At 62.7% G+C, this 20,648-nt stretch overlaps 1 protein-coding gene across 2 annotated transcripts in view; it reads left to right on the top strand.

Moving 5' to 3' along the window:
• The window catches only part of CAMK2B (calcium/calmodulin dependent protein kinase II beta), a 26,991-nt gene extending 7,334 nt beyond the window's left edge, over positions 1-19,657 (top strand). Inside the window, exons 3-20 of one of the 2 annotated variants that reach the window (XM_069877701.1) lie at positions 3,849-3,908; positions 4,468-4,522; positions 4,689-4,754; positions 6,875-6,947; positions 7,578-7,680; positions 8,490-8,573; positions 9,526-9,620; positions 9,818-9,940; positions 10,037-10,120; positions 10,847-10,889; positions 11,388-11,462; positions 13,601-13,641; positions 13,791-13,862; positions 15,208-15,252; positions 15,524-15,572; positions 17,915-17,990; positions 18,071-18,165; positions 19,423-19,657. In XM_069877701.1, coding sequence (XP_069733802.1) covers positions 3,849-3,908; positions 4,468-4,522; positions 4,689-4,754; positions 6,875-6,947; positions 7,578-7,680; positions 8,490-8,573; positions 9,526-9,620; positions 9,818-9,940; positions 10,037-10,120; positions 10,847-10,889; positions 11,388-11,462; positions 13,601-13,641; positions 13,791-13,862; positions 15,208-15,252; positions 15,524-15,572; positions 17,915-17,990; positions 18,071-18,165; positions 19,423-19,655 — 1,472 coding nt within the window. In that variant the 3' untranslated portion in view covers positions 19,656-19,657. The remainder of the gene's footprint in view (positions 1-3,848; positions 3,909-4,467; positions 4,523-4,688; positions 4,755-6,874; positions 6,948-7,577; positions 7,681-8,489; positions 8,574-9,525; positions 9,621-9,817; positions 9,941-10,036; positions 10,121-10,846; positions 10,890-11,387; positions 11,463-13,600; positions 13,642-13,790; positions 13,863-15,207; positions 15,253-15,523; positions 15,573-17,914; positions 17,991-18,070; positions 18,166-19,422) is intronic. The other variant, XM_069877702.1, reaches the window with a different exon arrangement.
• The last annotated feature ends 991 nt before the right edge of the window (positions 19,658-20,648 follow it).

The raw sequence follows: 20,648 nt of genomic DNA, 5'->3' as shown, positions 1-20,648 counted from the left end.
GCTTGTGCATATGTGCAGTGTGTGTGCGTGCATGCACATGTATGTGCATGTATGTGTGAGCATGTGTAAGCACGTACTGTGTGCGTGAGCATGTGTGTGCATGCAGTGTGTGTGTGCACATGTGTGTGCAGTTTGTGTGCATGTGCAGTGTGTCTGTGCGTGTGCACATGTGTGTGCATGTATGTGTGAGCACATACTGTGCATGTGTGAGCATTTGTGTTCATGCAGTGTGTGTGTGCACGTGTGTGTGCAGTGTGCAATGTGTGTGCAGATTGTGTGCATGTGCAGTGTGTGTGTGCACATGTGTGTGCATGCATGTGTGAGCATGTGTAAGCACATACTGTGTTTGTGCATGAGCATGTGTGTGCACATGTGTGTGCGGTGTGCAATGTGTGTGCATGCATGTGTGCAGCTTGTGCACACGTGCATTGTGTGTGCGTGTGCACATGTGTGCACATACTGTGTGCGTGGGTGTGCATTTGTGGGCATGCGGTGTCTGTGTGCACACGTGTGTGTGCATGCATGTGTATGCATGCGTGTGTAAACACGTACTGTGTGCGTGTGAGCATGTGTGTGCATGCAGTGTGTGTGTGCGCACATATGTGTGTGCGTACAGTGGTGTGTGCATGTGTGTGCAGTTTGTGTGCATGTGCAGTGTGTCTGTGCGTGTGCACATGTGTGTGCATGCATGTGTGAGCACATACTGTGCATGTGTGAGCTTTTGTGTGCGTGCAGTGTGTGTGCATGTATGTGTGAGTATGTGTAAGCACATACTGTGTGCGTGAGCATGTGTGCGCACATGTGTGTGCGGTGTGCAATGTGTGTGCATGCATGTGTGTGCAGCTTGTGCACACGTGCAGTGTGTGTGCACATGTGTGAGCACATACTGTGTGTGTGGATGTGTGTTTGTGGGCATGCGGTGTCTGTGTGCACACGTGTGTGCGCAGATGTGTGTGCGTGCATGTGTGAGCATGTGTAAGCACGTACTGTGTGCGTGTGAGCATGTGTGTGCATGCAGTGTGTGTGCGCACATATCTGTGTGTGCATGCAGTGTTGTGTGCATGTGCAGTGTGTGTGCATGTATGTGTGAGCATGTGTAAGCACATACTGTGTGCGTGAACATGTGTGTGCACATGTGTGTGCGGTGTGCAATGTGTGTGCAGCTTGTGCACACGTGCAGTGTGTGCGAGTGTGCACATGTGTGAGCACACACTGTGCGTGTGAGCATGTGTGTGCATGCAGTGTGTGTGCGCACATATGTGTGTGCATACAGTGGTGTGTGCATGTGTGTGCAGTTTGTGTGCATGTGCAGTGTGTCTGTGCGTGTGCACATGTGTGTGCATGCATGTGTGAGCACATACTGTGCATGTGTGAGCTTTTGTGTGCATGCTGCGTGTGTGCACGTGTGTGCGGTGTGCAATGTGTGTGCAGTTTGTGTGCATGTGCAGTGTGTGTGCGTGTGCACATGTGTGTGCATGCATGTGTAGGCACATACTGTGTGCGTGAGCATGTGTGTGCACGTATGTGCGGTGTGCAATGTGTGTGCATGCATGTGTGTGCAGCTTGTGCACACGTGCAGTGTGTGTGCACATGTGTGAGCACATACTGTGTGTGTGGATGTGCGTTTGTGGGCATGCAGTGTCTGTGTGCACACGTGTGTGCACAGATGTGTGTGTGCATGTGTGAGCATGTGTAAGCACGTACTGTGTGCGTGTGAGCATGTGTGTGCATGCAGTGTGTGTGTGCACATATCTGTGTGTGCATGCAGTGTTGTGTGTATGTGTGTAGTTTGTGTGCGTGTGCAGTGTGTCTGCGTGTGCACATGTGTGTGCATGCATGTGTGAGCACATACTGTTTTGTGTGCATGCAGTGTGTGTGCACGTGTGTGGTGTGCAATGTGTGTGCAGTTTGTGTGCATGTGCAGTGTGTGTGCGTGTGCACATGTGTGTGCATGCGTGTGTGAGCATGTGTAAGCACACACTCTGTGTGTGTGTGAGCATGTGCGTGCAGTGTGCGTGTGCATGTGTGAGCGTGTGTGCACACATATCTGTGTGTGCAGTGTGCAATGGATGTGCATGCATGTGTGTGTGTGCTGTGTGAGCAGGTTGTGTATGCACACAGTGTGCAAAAGCACATCCATGTTCACACATGTGCAATGTGTGTGCAATGCGTACAGGCGTGTGCATGGATGTGCAGTGGTGTGAACTCTGTGTGTTGGGGGGAGTGTGCACGGGGTGTGTACAGGCGTGAGCAGTGCGTGACTGCACGGAGGGTGTATGTGCACACGTGTCTGCAGGGTGTGCCCGATGTGGGCACACGTGTGTGTGCGTGGGGGTGTGAGTTTTGCGTGCGCATGGGGTATGCGAGTGGTGTGCACATGTGTGCCGTGCGGGCACCTGTGTGTACATGTGAGCGGGGCGTGTGCATACGCGTGCTCAGGGTCTACATGTGTTGGTGTGAGGGTGTGCACGCGTGTGAGCCGTCAGCATGCAGCTGTGCCTTGTGTGGGGGTGTGCTCTGCGTGTGCACACGTGTGCTTGGCCATGGATGTGTGTGCAGCACGTGTGCCCAGGGGTGCGTGCAGGCACACACGTGTGCACGCTCTGTGCACTCACATGTGCCTATACTGTGAGCTGTGTGTGATTGTGGCTATACAGGTGTGCACACACGTGTGCGGGGGGCAAGCAGGTGCAGCCACACTCGGTTGCAGACGTGGCTCCCAGTGTGCACACGCATGTACAGCTGCACACATGCAGGTACAGCCGCATGGATGTGTGGCCACATGCCACACGCGTGTGCACAGGTACAGCCGCACACTCACATCTGGGTACACGCATGTGCAGAGGCACAGCTGCATGCGAGTTCACGCACAGCCGTGCGCATGGGTGTGACCACACACGCACACCTGCACACACGTGTGCAACTATACATCCTCCCCACAGCGTGTGCAAGGGCAGCCACGCGTGCAGCCACACCTGCCGTGCATGCACATCCGCGTGCGTGCACAACACACGCGTGTGCACAGCTCCATGCCTGCACACCCCACACGCACAGCTGCACGTGTGTACAGCCATGGATGTGCACACGCATGTGCAAAGCTGCCCACCCCCCTTGCACACGCACACCCAGAAGGGCACAACCACACGTGTGTGTGCGCCGCTACACGTGTCTGCACCCGCATCCATGGGTGTGGCAGCAAGCACATGCGTGTGCACACATGTGGGCACCTGGGGCTCCTCTAGTCAGGGATGGGGACGAGGACAAGGACAGACTTGGGGATGGGGATGAAGATGGGATGGGGACAGGTGGGGAAGAGGACAGGGACGGGGATGGGACAGGGACAGGGACAGACTCAGCCCTGGGAGCCCAAGGCCCCCAGGCAGGGACAGATTTTGGGATGTGGGCAGGACAGGGATGGGGATAGGGACAGTTTTTGGGATGGGGACAAGGATAGGGACACAGACAGATTTCAGGATGTGGGCAGGATGGGGTTGGGGAAAGATTTTAGGATGGGGATGGGGACTTGGCTGGGGTGGGGTGGGATGGGATGGGATGGGGACCCGGAGGGAGATGGGACAGGGATGGGATGGGGAAAGGACAGACAAGGGTAGGATGGGACGGGGGATAGGACAGGGATGGGGACAGGGCAGGACAGGGACAGATATGAGGACAGAGATGGGGACAGGATGGGGACGAGACCCCAAGGCCCCCAGGCAAGGACAGATTTTGGGATGTGAGCAGGACAGGGATGGACAGGGACAGATTTTGGGATGGAGATGGGGACAAGGATGGGGATGGGGACAAGTGACCCCGCAGGTGGGTGTCTGGGCTGACCCCTGTCCCCCCAGACCACCAGAAGCTGGAGCGGGAGGCACGTATCTGCCGGCTGCTGAAGCACTCCAACATCGGTGAGTGGCACCGGGCGAGGGACACGCGGGGACACCGTGGGGCAGCTCCAGCCCAGAGGTCCTGCTGGGGGCCAGCCCTGGGATAGGGGGTCGCACCCTAGGGTCCTGCTGGGTGGCACCAGGGACACACGGGGTGCAGGGGTGAGGGCGGTGTGTGGCAGCTGGGCTGGGGCTGACCCTGTCCCTGTCCTGTCCCCTATCCCTGTCCCCATCCTGTACCTATATCTGTCCCTGTCCTGCCCTGTCCTATCCCCTGTCCCACCCTATCCTTGTCCATCCTTTCCCCATCCCATCCCCGTCTCCTGTCCCTGTCCCCCATCCCCGTCCCTGTCCCCCATCCCCGTCCCTGTCCCCCATCCCCATCCCTGTCCCCCATCCCCGTCCCTGTCCCTATCCCATCCCTGTCCTTATCCCATCCCTGTCCCCCATCCCTGTCCCTGTCCCCATCCCTGTCCCTGTCCCCATCCCTGTCCCTGTCCCCCATCCCCGTCCCTGTCCCCCATCCCCGTCCCTGTCCCCATCCCTGTCCCTGGCCCCATCCCTGTCCCTGTCCCCGCAGTGCGGCTCCACGACAGCATCTCCGAGGAGGGCTTCCATTACCTCGTTTTTGACCTGTGAGTGCAGCCAGGGTGTGGGGGTCGGGGGGCACGGGGGTGGAATCGGGGTGCTGGGGGGGCTCGGGGGGTGGGATCGCGGTGCTGGGGAGGCTCGGGGGGGACTTGGGGTGCTGGGGGGGCACAGGGGGTTCCTGTGGTGACGAGGTGTCTGGCTGCGTTGCAGGGTGACAGGCGGTGAGCTCTTTGAGGACATCGTGGCACGCGAGTACTACAGCGAAGCTGATGCCAGGTGAGCCCCCGCACCCCCCCAGACCCCCCAGTGCACCCCCAGTGCCCCCTGTGGGTGTAGGGGGGAGGCAGCTCCACCAAGGCAGGCAATGAGGGGGGGGGAGGGCAGTGGGTGTGGGGGGGGCCCCATTATCACCCCCCACCCCCATCTCCATCCCACTGCCGGGCTCACACCCTGTGTTCCGCCCCCGCCGTGTCCCCCCTCCCCGTCGCTGAGGCCTGGCGCTGTCATGACATTTGCTGAGGGGGGGCTGGTGGCGGCTGGGGGGCCCCCAGGGCCCCCCCCGTGCCAGTGCCATGCCCTCCGCCCTGTGTGCCCGCTGTGTGCCCGTCCCCGTGGTCTCTGGGCTTTCACAACATTGTTTTTCCCCCCTCCTCTCTCGTTCCTCCCATCTCCAACCCCCCCTCTGTCCCTGTCCCCCTTGCCCCCCGTGCCCCCCATCCTCTGTCCATCCCACCCCCTCTGCCCCGCCGGTCCCCTCATTTCCCCCGACCCCGTCTCCCATCACACGTTGCTCGGGCTCTGTGCGTGTCCGTGTGTCCGTCCACATGTCCATCTGTCCCACTGCTACCCACCACCCTCTGTTTTGCCCCCACACCCCTTCTCCTTCCATGACCCCCTTTCCCACCCCCTTACCCCCAACTTTACCCCATCCTGCTCCCCCCTTTTATCCCCCCTTCCACCTTTTATTGCCCTCCTGCCCCCCCAAACCCCTTTACCTCCTCTTGCCCCCCACTATCTGCCCCCCACCTTTCCTCTTGCCACCTCCTGCACCCCATTCCGCCCCTCCCCGTTTTATCCTTATCCTGCCCCCCCTTCCCAACCCCTCACCCCATCCTACCCCCCAACTCCTTTATTTCCATTCTGCCCCCCATATCCTTACCTCCCCCTCTATCCCTGGCCCTCTGCCTCCCATCCTGCCTCCCTTCCCATCCCCCTTCCCCTATTTTACCCCCCCTTTTATCCCCCTCCTGCCCCCCACCCCTCTATTTTGCCCTCCCTTATCCCCATCCTGCTCCCACTTCCCCCTCCCGTTTGCCTCCCCATCCCTCTACCCTTTTACCCCCCTTCCCACCCCCCTCACCTTATCCTACCCCCTCCCATCCTGCCCCCTCTCCCCTTTATCCCCATTCTGACCCCCTTCCCACCCCTATCACCCCATCCTGCCCCCTTTCCTACCCCCTAACCCCCCCCATCCCTCATCCCTCACTCCTGCCCCCTATTCTGACACCCACCCCCCCCTCTTTATCCCCCTCCTGCTCTCCTTTATTCCCCCCTTCCCTCCCTCCTGGTTCCCTCACCCCCCCACCCGCTCCTCATCCTTGCCCCCCCCCCTCCCCACCCCGTCCCGGCCCCCCCACGCCCCTGCCCCCCGTTTTGTTTTGCAGTCACTGTGTCCATGAGCTATTAGCACGCGTTTCTCCCACCCATCACTTTGCCCCCGTGCAGAGGGAGCCACAGGTCAGTATAACGAGGGGGGGGGCCGAGGGGGCCCGTGCCCCCCCCCACCCGACCGACTGTCCCGCTCCCCTTGCCAGGACCCCGCTTTGGGGCTCTCTCTCTCCTCCCTCTTTTTTTCTGACCCGCTCCTCTATTTTTGTCTGCCCCCCGCCCCTTACTTCGCAAGGAGGTTGTGCACCCCCCACTCTATATCTCAGCCTCCCCCCACCCTCCCCAAGCTGGGGGAGTCCCCCCTTTCCTCCCCATTTCAGCCTCTCATACCCCAGCTCCTTCCCTCTTTCTTGTCTTGTCTTCATCGCCCCCCACCTTGTTCCCCACCCCAGCCATGAGTCCTGTCTGGGGGGACCCCGGCGTCTGGGTGGTGGCAGCAGGGCTGAGGTTGGGGAGGTCCCTATGGAGAGGGGTGGGGGGGGACACGGCAGCACGATTGGGGTGACCCCCCCCTGCTCTGTGCCCCTCCGTGGGCACAGGGGTGACCCCCCACCCCAGGCAAGGACTCGGGGGGCTCCAAGCTCAATAACCTCCCCCCCGATAGGAGATAATTTCACGGGTTTTAGGGGGTATGTCCCCCGGGCTGGGGGGGCACAGGGCACCCCGGGCTGGGAGGGGGGCTCAATGTGCCCCTGACTCCCCCGCCCCTTTCTGCTCTTTGCCCGCAGCCACTGCATCCAGCAGATCCTGGAGGCCGTGCTGCACTGTCACCAGATGGGGGTCGTGCACAGGGACCTCAAGGTGAGTGATGCCCCCCTGTCTGTCCATCTGTCCTTCCACACAGGGTGGTTCTGACCACCCCCTCAGCAGCTCTCAGGGCTCTGGGTGCGTGGGATCTGGCTCAGTGGGTCCCCAAGCTCCTGGGTGTGGGGTTTGGGGGTCACCAAGCCACCCCTGGGGCTGAGGGTGGGTCCCCTCTGCTCTGTGTTCCTCCTCCCATCCGTCTGTCCACACAGGATGGTTCTGACACCTCCTCTGGTCTTGGGGTCCCTGGGATCCCACAGCTTGGCAGGGGGGGAACCTGGCTTGCTGGATCCCTAAGTCACTTGGTGTGGGATTTGGGGGTCACGGAGCACCCCGTGGGGCTGGGGGGGTCCCCTCTGCTCTGTGCTCCCCCCCATCAGTCTGTCCATCCATACAGGGCTGTTCTGTCCCCCCATCACTGCAGGGGTGTTCTCCCCACCGCCGCTCACTCCAAACCCCCTCTTTGGAGTTGGGGTGAGGGGGACAAGGAGGGAGACACGGGGTGATCCTGGGTGAGGGGCTGTGCACCCTGGGCTTGGGTCGGGGGAGCCGGACTTGCTCGGGAATGGCTGTGAAGCCCCCCTGCCCCCTCCTCACACCCCGGGCCCTCCTCTCATTCCCCCCCAGCCGGAAAACCTGCTCTTGGCCAGCAAGTGCAAAGGGGCGGCCGTGAAGCTGGCTGACTTCGGCCTCGCCATCGAGGTGCAGGGTGACCAGCAGGCCTGGTTCGGTGAGCCCAGCGCCACGTATGGACCCCCAACACCCCCCACCGGCATCACCACGGCCCCCTGGCACCACCACGGCCCCACCGTCTGCACCACAGCCCCATGGCCATCGTGACGCTGCCCCGTGGCCTTCCACATCCTTCCCACGCCCACCACGTCCTTGTCCTGTGCCCACTACCTCCTTGCCCCGTTGCCCACTGCGTCCCTGCCCCATAGAATCACAGATTCACCAGATTGGAAAAGACCCAGTGGATCATCGAGTCCAACCATTCCCATCAATCACTAACCCATATCCCTCAGCACCTCATCCACCCGTCCCTTAAACCCCTCCAGGGAAGGGGACTCAACCCCCTCCCTGGGCAGCCTCTGCCAGAGACCAATGACACTTTCTGTGAAAAATTTTTTCCTGATGTCCAGCCTGACCCTCCCCTGGTGGAGCTTGAGGCCATTCCCTCTCCTCCTGTCCCCTGTCCCTCGGGAGAAGAGCCCAGCTCCCTCCTCTCCACAACCTCCTTTCAGGGAGTTGCAGAGAGCAATGAGGTCTCCCCTCAGCCTCCTCTTCTCCAGGCTAAACACCCCCAGCTCTCTCAGTTGCTCCTCGTAAGGCCTGTTCTCCAACCCCCTCACCAACTTCGTTGCTCTGTGCCAACCACATCGTTGCCTCATGCCAGCGACATCCCCATGGCCACCGTGGCCCTGCCCCTCACCTTCCCTACCCTTCCTGCGCCCACCACATCCTTGCCCCGTGCCCATCGTGACCCCGTCAAGCCTGCTGTGTCCCTGCCCTGTGCCCACCCCGTGCCCGTCCCCACAGGCTTCGCAGGCACTCCTGGCTACCTGTCACCCGAGGTGCTGCGCAAGGAGGCCTACGGCAAACCCGTGGACATCTGGGCCTGCGGTAAGAGCACGGCCCATCCTGTCCCAGTCCTCTGCTGGTCCCATCCCAGCTCCTGTTCCAGCCCTACCCTAGTCCTCAACCTGCTCCTGTCCCTGAGCCCACCCTGGAGCTGTCCCTTCTGCATCCTGTCCTCATCCTGATCCCCATCCCCAGTCCCCATCCCTGTCCTCATCCCAGTCCCCATCCCTGTCCTCATCCCAGTCCCACCCTAATCGCCATCCCTGTCCCCATCCCTGTCCCCATCCCTGTCCCCATCCCAGTCCCCATCTCTGTCCTCATCCCAGTCCCATCCCAGTCCCCATCCCTGTCCCCATCCCCAATCCCGATCCCTGTCCTCATCCCAGTCCCACCCCAATCGCCATCCCTGTCCCCATCCCTGTCCCCATCCCTGTCCTCATCCCAGTCCCCATCCCCAGTCCCCACCCCAGGCCCCATCCCTGTCCCACCCCAGTCCCCATCCCTGTCCCCATCCCAGTCCCACCCTAATCGCCATCCCTGTCCCCATCCCAGTCCCACCCTAATCGCCATCCCTGTCCCCATCCCTGTCCCCATCCCCAGTCCCCATCTCTGTCCTCATCCCAGTCCCATCCCAGTCCCCATCCCTGTCCCCATCCCCAATCCCCATCCCTGTCCTCATCCCAGTCCCACCCCAGTCGCCGTCCGTGTCCCCATCCCTGTCACCATCCCAATCCCCACCCCAGTCCCCATCCCTGTCCCCATCCCAGTCCCACCCCAATCGCCATCCCAGTCCGCATCCCAGTCCCCATCCCGAGTCCCCATCCCGAGTCCCCATCCCCAGTCCCCGTCCCTGTCCCCATCCCAGTTCCTGTCCCTGTCCCCATCCCATCCCGGTCCGCCCCTGCCCCCTGGCCGGCCTGGCGTGGTGGGTGCTGCTGTGGGGGACAGGGCTGTCCCTGGTCCCCCCCCCGTGACCCCCGTGTCCCTCGCCCAGGCGTCATCCTGTACATCCTGCTGGTGGGCTACCCGCCCTTCTGGGACGAGGACCAGCACAAACTCTACCAACAGATCAAGGCTGGTGCCTACGACGTAAGTCCCCGGTGCCACACACCCATGGCCGTCTCGTTAACCCTGGAACCTACTGATGACACCACAGCTGCTCACCACCACGGAGAGCCTGGCAGGGCTCCGGGCGGCATCTCCGGTGCCTGGTTGGGAAGGTGGAGGGAAGCAGGTGTGCCCTCCCCAGCCGTCACCCGCTATGTGCCCCTTGTCCCCCCTCACAGTTCCCGTCGCCCGAGTGGGACACGGTCACCCCTGAAGCGAAAAACCTCATCAACCAGATGCTGACTATCAACCCCGCCAAGCGCATCACAGCCCACGAAGCCCTCAAGCACCCGTGGGTCTGCGTAAGTCCCATCCCTCTGGCCTGGAGTGTCCCCTGCGGTGTCCCCTGGCCCTGAGCCGGTGACCACCAGGCGCTGATGGTGCTGTCCCCCCTGCAGCAACGCTCCACCGTGGCCTCCATGATGCACAGGCAGGAGACAGTCGAGTGTCTCAAAAAGTTCAACGCCCGGCGGAAGCTCAAGGTGAGCACTAATAGTGCCAGTTGTGGTCCCCGTCCCCTGCCCGCTCCCATCCCTCTACCCTTTGTGTGGCTGTCCATGTCCCCAGCCCTGTCCCACCCCAGTTCCCATCCTGCTCCCACCTCAGTTCTGATCCTGCTCCCATCCCGGTCCCATCCGCACCCCATCCCACTCTCTTCCCAGTCCCCATCCTGGTCCCATCCCAGTCCCCTCTGCACACCATCCCACTCTCTTCCCAGTCCCCATCCTGCTCCTATCCCAGTCCCATCCGCACCCCATCCCACTTACATCCCCTTCCCCATCCAACTCCATCCCAGCTCCATTCTAGTGGTGCCAAGGCAGCAGGGTCCAATCCTAACCCCCACCAGCCCCCAATCCCAGGGGTTCCATCCTGTGCCTCCCAACCCATTGCCCCATCCCAGGACCTCACCCTGCCCCCCCCATGCCCTCACCCTGTCCCAGGGTCCCATCCTACCCTCCCCCATCCCATGGGTCTCATACTGCACCCCCCATCCCAGGGGTCCCATCCAGCCTCCCCACTATCCCAGGGATCCTATCCTGAACCCCCCAGCCTGCCCCGCCCATCCCAGGGGTCCCCTCCTGCTCCCCCGCCCCATCCCAGGGATTCCATCCTGCCCCCTCCTCAATCCCAGGGGTCCCTTCCTCCCCCCCCACCCCCAATCCTGGGGCTCCCCCTGCCTCAGGGCCTGATCCTGCCCCCCCCCGCAGGGCGCCATCCTCACCACCATGCTGGCTACCAGGAACTTCTCAGGTAAGGGGGAGCTTGTGCTGCCCGGGAGGGGCTGGGGGCCGCTGCCCCCCTGCCCGCTGCCCCCGCCGAGGCCAGTGCCCCCCCCTTTCTGTCGCTCTTTTTCTCTCTTTCTCCCACCTCTCTTTAAACCACCCCCTCCCCTTTTTTTCCCCTGTCATCGAGGACGGGGGGGTGTGCGTGAACCAAAATGAGGGGGTGGGAGGGGGCAAGACCTGCCCTCCCACCCCCCACCCCAGCCCCATGCACCCAACACCAGGTAGCGTGTCCCCCACCCTCACTCGGGTCGGGGGGGGGACACGGGGGGGGACGACGACGCAACCCAAAGCCCTGACGCCGCAGTGATGGGCACAGAAAGAGGTGTTGCTGGGAGAAGTGGGGTGGGATGTTGGGGGGGGGGGTCCTTGGCTGTAGCCCCCCCCCTTCAATATTTGTGCCCCCCCCTCCATCCTAACAGGAGCTCCGCTCCCTCTCTCTCCTCTCTCTCTCTCCTGCCCGCAGTGGGCAGACAGACCACAGCTCCTCCGACCATGTCGGCGGCCGCCGCCGGGGCCCCCCTGGGGCTGGTGGAACAAGGTAGACGCAAAAGGGGCCCCCCCTGGCCCCCCCCGACCCCAAACCGGCCCTGCTTGGTTTCTGTGTCTCCCACCCACCCCCCTTTTTCCACCTCCTCCAACCCCCCACCCCCAGCCCCTTCCAACCACCCCCTTCCCCCCTTCTTCTTCCTCCCGCCCCAGTGAGTTTCGGGCACCCTCCTCAGAAATCGGAGCGCATGCATGGCCCCCCCTCGCATTGACACCCCCCCCCAGCCTCCTCCCCCCTCCACAAAAGATGCAACTGTCCATCCCCACCCCCACCCCCACACTGTCACCTCCCAGCAGGGATCTCAGTGTGTCCCCCCACCGCTGTCACCTCCCACGGGGGTCTCTCCCCCCTTTCCCCGCAGTGCTTGCCTCCCCCCCTCATCCCAGGGGGCTGCATGGGTGCTTGTGCTCCTTGAGGGGGGGGCACACACAACACACCACGGTGACACCCCCAGGGACACCCCCCTGATTGCAATGGGGGCTCATTTTAAGGTGCTCCCCCTTTGCTCCCACCTCACCGCCACCCCTGAAATGCACACGGGGGGGCCACACCGGTGCATGGCAGGCGGGGGGGCACAAACCAACCGCATGCTCCGTGCCCCCACCCCGCACCGTGTCCCCCTCTGTGTCCCCTCACCCCCTGCATGGCCCTCCCTTGCATGCCCCCCCCCGCATGGCTTCCCCAGCGCTGCAGCCGGTGTTTGTGGTGCCGTGAAACACGCGGTGGGTCTTAAACCGTAACCCCCCTCAGCAAAAAAAGAAAAGGGCTACAGCTGCCCCCCCACTTTACCCCCCCAATTCGGCTCTGGTTTAAGCCTCCACCTCTTGGCGCCCGCCTGCTTTCGGAGGAGGGACCGGGACCCTTGGGCCCCCCACCCCCCCAGGGACCCCGTGGGGACACGGGTGAGCAGGGGGCTGGAAAGGGGGTGTCCCCTTCCCCTTCCCCCCCCCCCCACTTCCTCAATGGGACCCCCGCCCCTTGCTGCCACCACGACACCCCCCCCCACTGTTGGGGGTCCCCGAGGAGCAACGAGAACACTGGAGGTGATGTGTCCCCCCCCACCATGTCCCCCACCACAAACTCTCCAGAGATCCAAATAGCAGTGAGAGACGCTCTTCACCCCCCTCCAAGGTGATGCTGGGGGGGCACAGGGGGCCGCCACCCCACCCCGGACTCAACTCATCTTTCTTTATGTTTGGTTTTTTATGTTTGTCCCTTTTTCCTCCTTTCTCCCCCCATTTCTCTCTTCCCCCCTTCTCCCTCTCTCTTTCTCGCTTTCCTCTCTGCATTTCTCCAAGGTAAGCCAGCCCTGCCCCCCCCAACTCCGGGGGGGCACCAGGATGGTCCCCGCTGAGGGAACCCCCCCAGGTTGGGGTTCCTTCCCCTCCCCACGTTGGGTACCCCTCCCTCCAGGATGAGGTTCCCCCCCCCCAGAGGTCAAGGAACCTCCAGGTTGAGGAACCCCCAGAGGTTAAGGACCACCCCAAAGGCTAAGGACCCCCCAGGATGGCCCCCCCAAGGTTAAGGGACCACCCCCAGAGGTTAAGGGCCCCCCAGGATGGGGAACCCCCAGATTTCAGACCAGCACCCCTCAGATTGGGGACCCTCCTCAGGTTCAGGACTACCTTCCCCCCCCTCCCAGGATTGGGACCCTCCTCAGGGGTTCAGGATCCCTCCCGCAGTTTAGGGACCCCCTGCCCCCCAGGATGGGGAATCCCCTAGTATGGGACCCTCCCCTTCCCACAGATCAGAGACATCCCCCCCCAAGATTGGGGAGCCCCCCACGCTGGGGACCTCCTCAGGATGGGGTCCCCTCTCTGCATTGGGGACCCCCCAGACTGGTCCCACGAGTTGGGAACCCCCTCAGATTAGGGGTCCCCCCAAGTTAGGGGTCCCCCCAGACTGATACCCCCCCATCCCCCAGGTTAGGGAGCCCCCAGACTGGGCACCCCCCTAGATTAGGGACCTCCCCAGGTCCGGACGCTGCCCTCCCTCAGATTAGGGACACCCTCAAATTAGGGACCCCCCAGATTAGGGACCCCCCAGGCTGGGACACACCACCCTGTGCGGGGAGGGGGGGGGTGCTGTGAGTGTGGGGGGGCGGCCACTGAAACTCTCTCCCCCCGCAGCAGCCAAGAGCCTGCTCAACAAGAAAGCAGACGGTGTGAAGGTGAGAGAACCCCCCCGACCCCCCCCCCACTGACCCCCCCTTGGCTCTGACCCCCCCAAAGTGACACTGAACCCCCACTATGGCAATGACCCCCCCCACTGTGACCCTGCCCCCCCACTGTGACACTGACCCCCCCGTCTCTCCCCCAGCCTCAGACCAACAGCACCAAAGGCAGCGCCGGTGTCACCAGCCCCAAGGGGACGCTGCCCCCGGCCGCGCTGGTAGGTGCCCCCCCTGCACGCCCCCCAGCACCCATCCCACCCCATCCCATCCCATCCATCACCATGGCCGGCCAGCGCTGGGGAGGGGACAGGGGGTGACCCCACCATGGGGACAAGGAGGTGGGGGCAGCATCAGGCCAGAGGTGTCCCGTCATGAGGACAAGGTGGGTGCAGGATCTGGGCTTGGAGCCAGCAAGGTGAGTGCAGCATCAGGGCACATGGATGTCCCACCATGAGGACAAGGTGGTCTGCAGGGTCGGGGCACGGAGATGGACAAGTGTGGAGGTGGCCCCACCATGGGGACAGCAAGGTGGGTGCAGGATCGGGGCACATGGATGTCCCACCACGGGGACAGGGTGGGTGCAGGATCGGGGCACATGGATGTCCCACCACGGGGACAGCAAGGTGGGTGCAGGATCGGGGCACATGGATGTCCCACCACGGGGACAGCAAGGTGGGTGCAGGATCGGGGCACATGGATGTCCCACCACGGGGACAGCAAGGTGGGTGCAGGATCAGGGCACATGGATGTCCCACCATGGGAACAGCAAGGTGGGTGCAGGATTGGGGCACATGGATGTCCCACTATCGGGACAGCAAGGTGGGTGCAGGATCTGGCCATAGGTGTCCCACCACGGGGACAAGGTGGGTGCAGCATCTGGGCACATGGATGTCCCACCACGGGGACAGGGTGGGTGCAGGATCGGGGCACATGGATGTCCCACCATGGGGACAGCAAGGTGGGTGCAGGATCTGGCCATAGGTGTCCAACCATGGGGACAAGGTGGGTGCAGGATCTGGGCACATGGATGTCCCACCACGGGGACAAGGTGGGTGCAGGATCGGGGCACATGGATGTCCCACCATGGGGACAGCAAGGTGGGTGCAGGATCGGGGCACATGGATGTCCCACCATGGGGACAGGGTGGGTGCAGGATCGGGGCATGGAGACAATGAGGTGGGGGCAGGATCTGGCTGTAGGGGGTGTCCGGCCGGTACCGTGAGCGTGTGATGCGGGCACGGGGATGCCCGGCTGGCACGGTAAGTGCAGGCTCCGGGCTCTCCGCCCGTGTGGTCCCGCTGCATCTCCTTGCTGCTCTCCCCTCCCTTCCCCAGCCTCCGTCTTTCTGTGAATTAAACCATTTGGCTTTCGCTGGACTAATGACTCTCTGCTTCTCTCCCCCCTCTGCCCCTCCCCAAATCTGGTCTGGGTCTCTCTTCGCCCCCGTCCGCGTGCCACTCGCTCTGTCCCCCCTCTTTCCGTTGTCCCCCCCGGGCTCTTGCTTCTCCCTCCTCCTCCTCCCCCCCCCCCCCCCCGCCTCTGTCTCTCTCCCTTCTCCTGTAGGAGCCTCAAACTACTGTAATTCATAACCCCGCGGACGGCATCAAGGTATTGCTGCCTCTCTTCCCTTCTGGTCTCGCCCGCGGTCGTTGCCCCCCTGGGGTTGTTCGGGGCCCCGCTTTCCACCTCCATCCTCCCCCCAGCATCCGCCATGGCGTGGGGTGGGGAGGGCAGTGGAGCCGCTGACGCCGGGGGTTTTGTCGCCGGGGTCGTGCTGAGCCCCAGCCGGGCTCCTTCTCCCTCTGGCCCCGCTGGAGCCGGATTTTGACCCTCTCTGTTTGTGTCTTTCTCCCTTGCACCACCGCTGTCGCGCTGGCAGGAGTCGTCCGATAGCACCAACACCACCATCGAGGATGAGGACACCAAAGGTGACGAGGGCTGTGGGGCGGGACTGGCACTGGGATGCACTGGGAGGGGGCTGGAATGCACTGGGATGGAGCTGGCACCCACGGGGACAGCGCTGGGATGCAAATTATTGCACTGGGATGGAGCTGAGAGGCACTGGGATGGCACCAGGGTGCACTGGAATGCACTGGGAGGGAGCTGGAATGCACTGGAGGATGTCGGATTGCACTGGTCTCAAGCTGTGAGGCACTGGGTTGTACTGGGAGGATGCTGGTATATACTGAAGTGCAGTAGAATGCACTAGGATGGCACCAGGATGCACTGGGCGGGTGCTGGAATGCACTGGGCCAGAGCTGGGATGGAATTTATGGCACTGGGATGGAGCTGAGATGCACTGGGATGCAACCAGCATGCACTGGGATGGCACCAGCATGCACTGGAATGCACCGAGAGGGTGCTGAAATGCACCAAGCTAGAGCTGGAATGCACTGGGAGGATATTGGATTGCACTGGTCTAGAGTCGTGAGGCACTGGGCTGTACTGGGAGGGTGCTGGGATGTACTGAAGTGCACTGGGAATGTGCTCAGATGGCACCAGAATGCACTGGAGTGCACTGGGAGGGATGCACTCGCAGGGAGCTGTGATGCGCTAGAATGGCACCAGGATGCACTGGAGCGCACTGGGAGGGTTCTGGAATGCACTGGGATGGCCTGGGATGCACCATAATGCTATGGGAAGGCATTGGGATGCATTGGAGTGAACTGGGATGAGTTGGGATGCACTGCACTGGCACAGGGGCAGACTGGGACCACACTGGGATGCTCTGGAATGGCACTGAGGTGCATTAAGGTGCACTGGTATGGACTGGGATGCATTGAGATGGTACTGGGATTCACCAACATGCGCTGTGGTGGCACAAGGATGCACTGGAACAAACTGGAGTGTAATGATATGCTCTGGAGTAGTACTGGGTCACACTGGGATGGAACTGGGCTATGCTGAAATGCACTGGGATGTCACAAAGGTGGCATTGGGATGCACGGGGATGCACTGGGATATAGAAAATGACACTGGAACACACTGGGGTGAGACAGGAGTGGACTGGGGTGGTACTGGGATGCACTGGGGTACAGTGGGGTGGTACCAAGATGAATTGAGATGCACTGAATGGAACTGGGATGTACTGGAATGCACTAGAGCAGTACTGGGATAAACTGGGAAGCAGTAGAATGGTGCTGCGATGCGCTGGAATGGAACTGGGATGTGTTGGGATGCACGGGATCAGCACTGGGACACAGCAGATTGGCACTGAGATGCAGTGGGATGTACTGGGACAAACTGGAATGTAATGATATGCCCTGGAATAGCACTGGAACATACTGGGATAGAATGCGGCTGTATTAGAATGCACTAGAGCAGCACTGGGGTTAACTGGGATGTATTGGAGCAGCACTGGGATGCAATAGGATGGAACTGGGATGTATCTGAGTGCACTGGAGCAGCACTGGCATGCAAGAGGAAGGCACTGGGGTGTATTGGAATGCACTGGAGCAGCAGTGGGATTCACTGGGATTAACTGGGATGTATTGGAGCAGCACTGGGATGCAGTAGGATGGAACTGGGATGTATCTGAGTGCACTGGAGCAGCACAGGGATGCAATAGGATGGAACTGGGATGTATCTGAGTGCACTGGAGCAGCACTGGGATGCAAGAGGAAGGCGCTGGGATGTATTGGAATGCACTGGAGCAGCAGTGGGATGCACTGGGATGGCACAGATGTGTTGTGATAGACTTACATGGAACTGGCATCTGTTGTCATACACTGGGATGGTACTGGGATGCCCTGGAGTGGCACTGGAATGGACTGGGACATGCAGGAATAACTGCAATGCACTGGGCAGCACTGGGCCGTGGTGCGCTGGCACTGGGAGGGCACTGGGCAGCACTGGGCCATGCTGGGAGAGCACAGCCCCCTGGGCTGGGGGGAGTCTGATACTGGAGTGGCAGAGCTGGGGGGGGACCCTAGGTGCCCTCTGTCCCCATGGTCCCTGTGTCCCCATCATCCATCTGTCTCTCCCCATGGTCCCTGTGTCCCCATGGTCTGTCTGTCCCTATCATCCATCTGTCCATCCCCATTGCCCCCGCCCTCTCCATCGTGTCCCCCCGTCCCACCTCGACCCCAGGGGACCCTGGCATGGGAACTGGGATGGGGACGAAGGTGGGAGTAGGGACAGGGATGGAGACGAAGATGGGGATGGAAAGGGGGACAAAGATGGGAACAGGGATGGGGATGAAGATGGAGACAGGGTCAGGGATGAGGACAAAGATGGGGACAGGGCAGTGACACTGGCCATCCCCCCGCAGCCCGCAAGCAGGAGATCATCAAGATCACGGAGCAGCTCATTGAGGCCGTCAACAACGGGGACTTCGAGGCCTACGCGTGAGTGGGGTCCCAGTGTGGGAACACCAGGGTGGGTGGGACAGGACCAGGTGTCCCCAGGCTCACGGGTGCCCTTGCAGGAAGATCTGCGACCCGGGGCTCACCTCCTTCGAGCCTGAGGCCCTAGGCAACCTCGTGGAGGGCATGGACTTCCACCGCTTCTACTTCGAGAACTGTGAGTGCCTGGCCCTGCCCTGCCTGTCCCTCTGTCACCTGTTCCCTCTATCCCTCTGTCCCCTCCATCCCCCTGTCCCCTCTGTCCCTCCATCTCCTGTCCCCTCTGTCCCTCCATCCCCCTGCCCCCTCTGTACCCCTGTTCCTCCATCTCCTGTCCCTCTGTCCCCCTGTCCCTCCATCTCCTGCCCCTCCATCCTGTCCCCCTGTCGCCTCTATCCCCCTGTCCCCCCTGTCCCTCCATCCCCCTGTTCCTCCATTTCCTGTCCCTCTATCCCCCTGTCCCCTCTGTTCCTCCATCTCCTGTCCTCCTGTCCCTCCATCTCCTGTCCTCTCTGTCCTCCCATCCCCCTGCCCCTCCATCCTGTCCCCCTGTCCCTCCGTCCCCCTGTCCCTCCATCCCCCTGTCCCCCGTCCCTCCATCCCCTGTCCCCCTGTCCCTCCATCTCCTGTCCCGCTGTCCCTCCATCCCTTGTCCCTCCATCTCCTGTCCCCTTGTCCCTCCATCCCCCCCTGTCCCCTCTGTCCCTCCATCTCCTGTCCCCCTGTCCCTCCATCTCCTGTCCTCCTGTCCCCTCTATCCCTCTGTCCCCTCTATCCCGTCCCTCTATCCCTCTGTCCCTCCATCCCCCCGTCCCCTCTGTCCCTCCATCTCCTGTCCCCCTGTCCCTCCATCCCCCTGTCCCCTCTGTCCCTCCATCTCCTGTCCCCCTGTCCCTCCATCCCCCTGTCCCCTCTGTCCCCTGTCCCTCTATCCCTCTGTCCCTCCATCCCCCGTCCCCTCTGTCCCTCCATCTCCTGTCCTCCTGTCCCTCCACCTCCTGTCCTCTCTGTCCTCCCGTCCCCCTGCCCCTCCATCCCCGTCCCCCTGTCCCTCCATCCCCGTCCCCCTGTCCCTCCATCTCCCTGTCCCCCTGTCCCTCCATCCCTCTGTCCCCCTGTCCCCCCATCCCTCCGTCCCCCCATCTCCTGTCCCCCTGTCCCTCCAACCCCCTGTCCCCTCCATCCCCCTGTCCCCCTGTCCCTCCATCCCCGTCCCCCTGTCCCTCCATCTCCCTGTCCCCGTCTCTCCATCCCTCCGTCCCCCCATCTCCTGTCCCCCTGTCCCTCCAATCCCCTGTCCCCTCTATCCCCCTGTCCCCTCTGTCCCTCCATCTCCTTTCCTCCTGTCCCTCCATCCCCCTCTCCCCTCTGTCCCCCCATCCCTCCATCCCGCCCCCCTCTACCCCCCTGACCCCGTGTCCCCCGCCCCCCGCAGTGCTCTCCAAGAACAACAAGCCGATCCACACGACCATCCTGAACCCGCACGTCCACGTCATCGGCGAGGACGCCGCCTGCATCGCCTACATCCGCCTCACTCAGTACATCGACGCGCAGGGCCGGCCCCGCACCAGCCAGTCCGAGGAGACCCGCGTGTGGCACCGCCGCGACGGCAAGTGGCAGAACGTCCACTTCCACGGCTCGGGGGCCCCGGTGGCCCCGCTGCAGTGAAGGTGAGCGGCGGGGGCGGGGGGGGGGGTGGGAGCCGCGGGAGCCCCCCCCGGGGGGCGCCCCCCCCCCCCCCCCACCCCCGGCTGCGGCTTCTCACCGGGTCCCCGGTGCCCCCGCAGGGCCGGCGCTGCCCGTCCTGGTGCCAGCGACGGCGATGGGAGCCGAGGCGGCAGCCGGAGCCGCGGCCCCGCAGCACGCGTCCGCATGCCTGTCCCCCCATCCCCTGCTCCTCTCCCCTCCAGTGCCTGTGTTTGCAGAAAACAAAAAGACAAAAAAAAAAAAAAAAAACCCAAAATATTGATAAAAAAAAAGTTTGGGAGGGGGGGGTGGTGGTGGGGAAGCCCCCCCAGCCCCTACCCTGACCAAAAACCAACCCAGCCGCTCGGCCACAGGCGGGGGGGGGGCAGCCCCCCCACCAGACCCCCCCCCTTGCAGCCCGCAGGGCTGGGGGGGCGGCGGTGGGGTTGGGGGGGTGGGTAGGGGGGGTCCCGGCCCCCCCCTCCTTTCCTGGCTGTGCTTGTGGCGTTTCGCTGTTGCTGGTGGTGGATGTTGTTGTTCGGACTCCGCTTTTCGCTCTTTCCCTCCCCTGTACATAGAGAGAGCTCTTTATTTTTGAATTCCCGTGGGAGATGCCCCGGCCGGGGGGTGCTCCGAGCACACAGGGGGGACCCCCCACTCCCCCAAATCCCGAGGCTGGAGCGATGCCCACGGGGCAGGGGGGGGCACAGCGGGTGCCTTTGAGAGAGGGTCCCCCCGCACCCCTCCTTGCGCCCCCCACTCTCGGGGATAAGCGCGGGGCAGGCAGCACCCCGTTTCTCCCGGGGTGTGGAGCGGGGTGGCAGCAGGTGGTGGCAGGCGGGGACAGGGCTGAGGGGGGAAGGCGGGTGTCGTGGAACGGGGTGGGGGGGCTGCACGCAGGCCAGGGGGCTCGGGGCAGCCCAGCCAGCTCTGGCGCAGCATCGAAAGCACTTTAGACTAAGAGAACGGGTCTCT

The sequence above is a fragment of the Phaenicophaeus curvirostris genome, chromosome 27, assembly GCF_032191515.1.
Source record: "Phaenicophaeus curvirostris isolate KB17595 chromosome 27, BPBGC_Pcur_1.0, whole genome shotgun sequence".
Classification (NCBI taxonomy): domain Eukaryota; kingdom Metazoa; phylum Chordata; class Aves; order Cuculiformes; family Cuculidae; genus Phaenicophaeus; species Phaenicophaeus curvirostris.
This window is presented reverse-complemented; position numbering and strand designations above follow the sequence as displayed.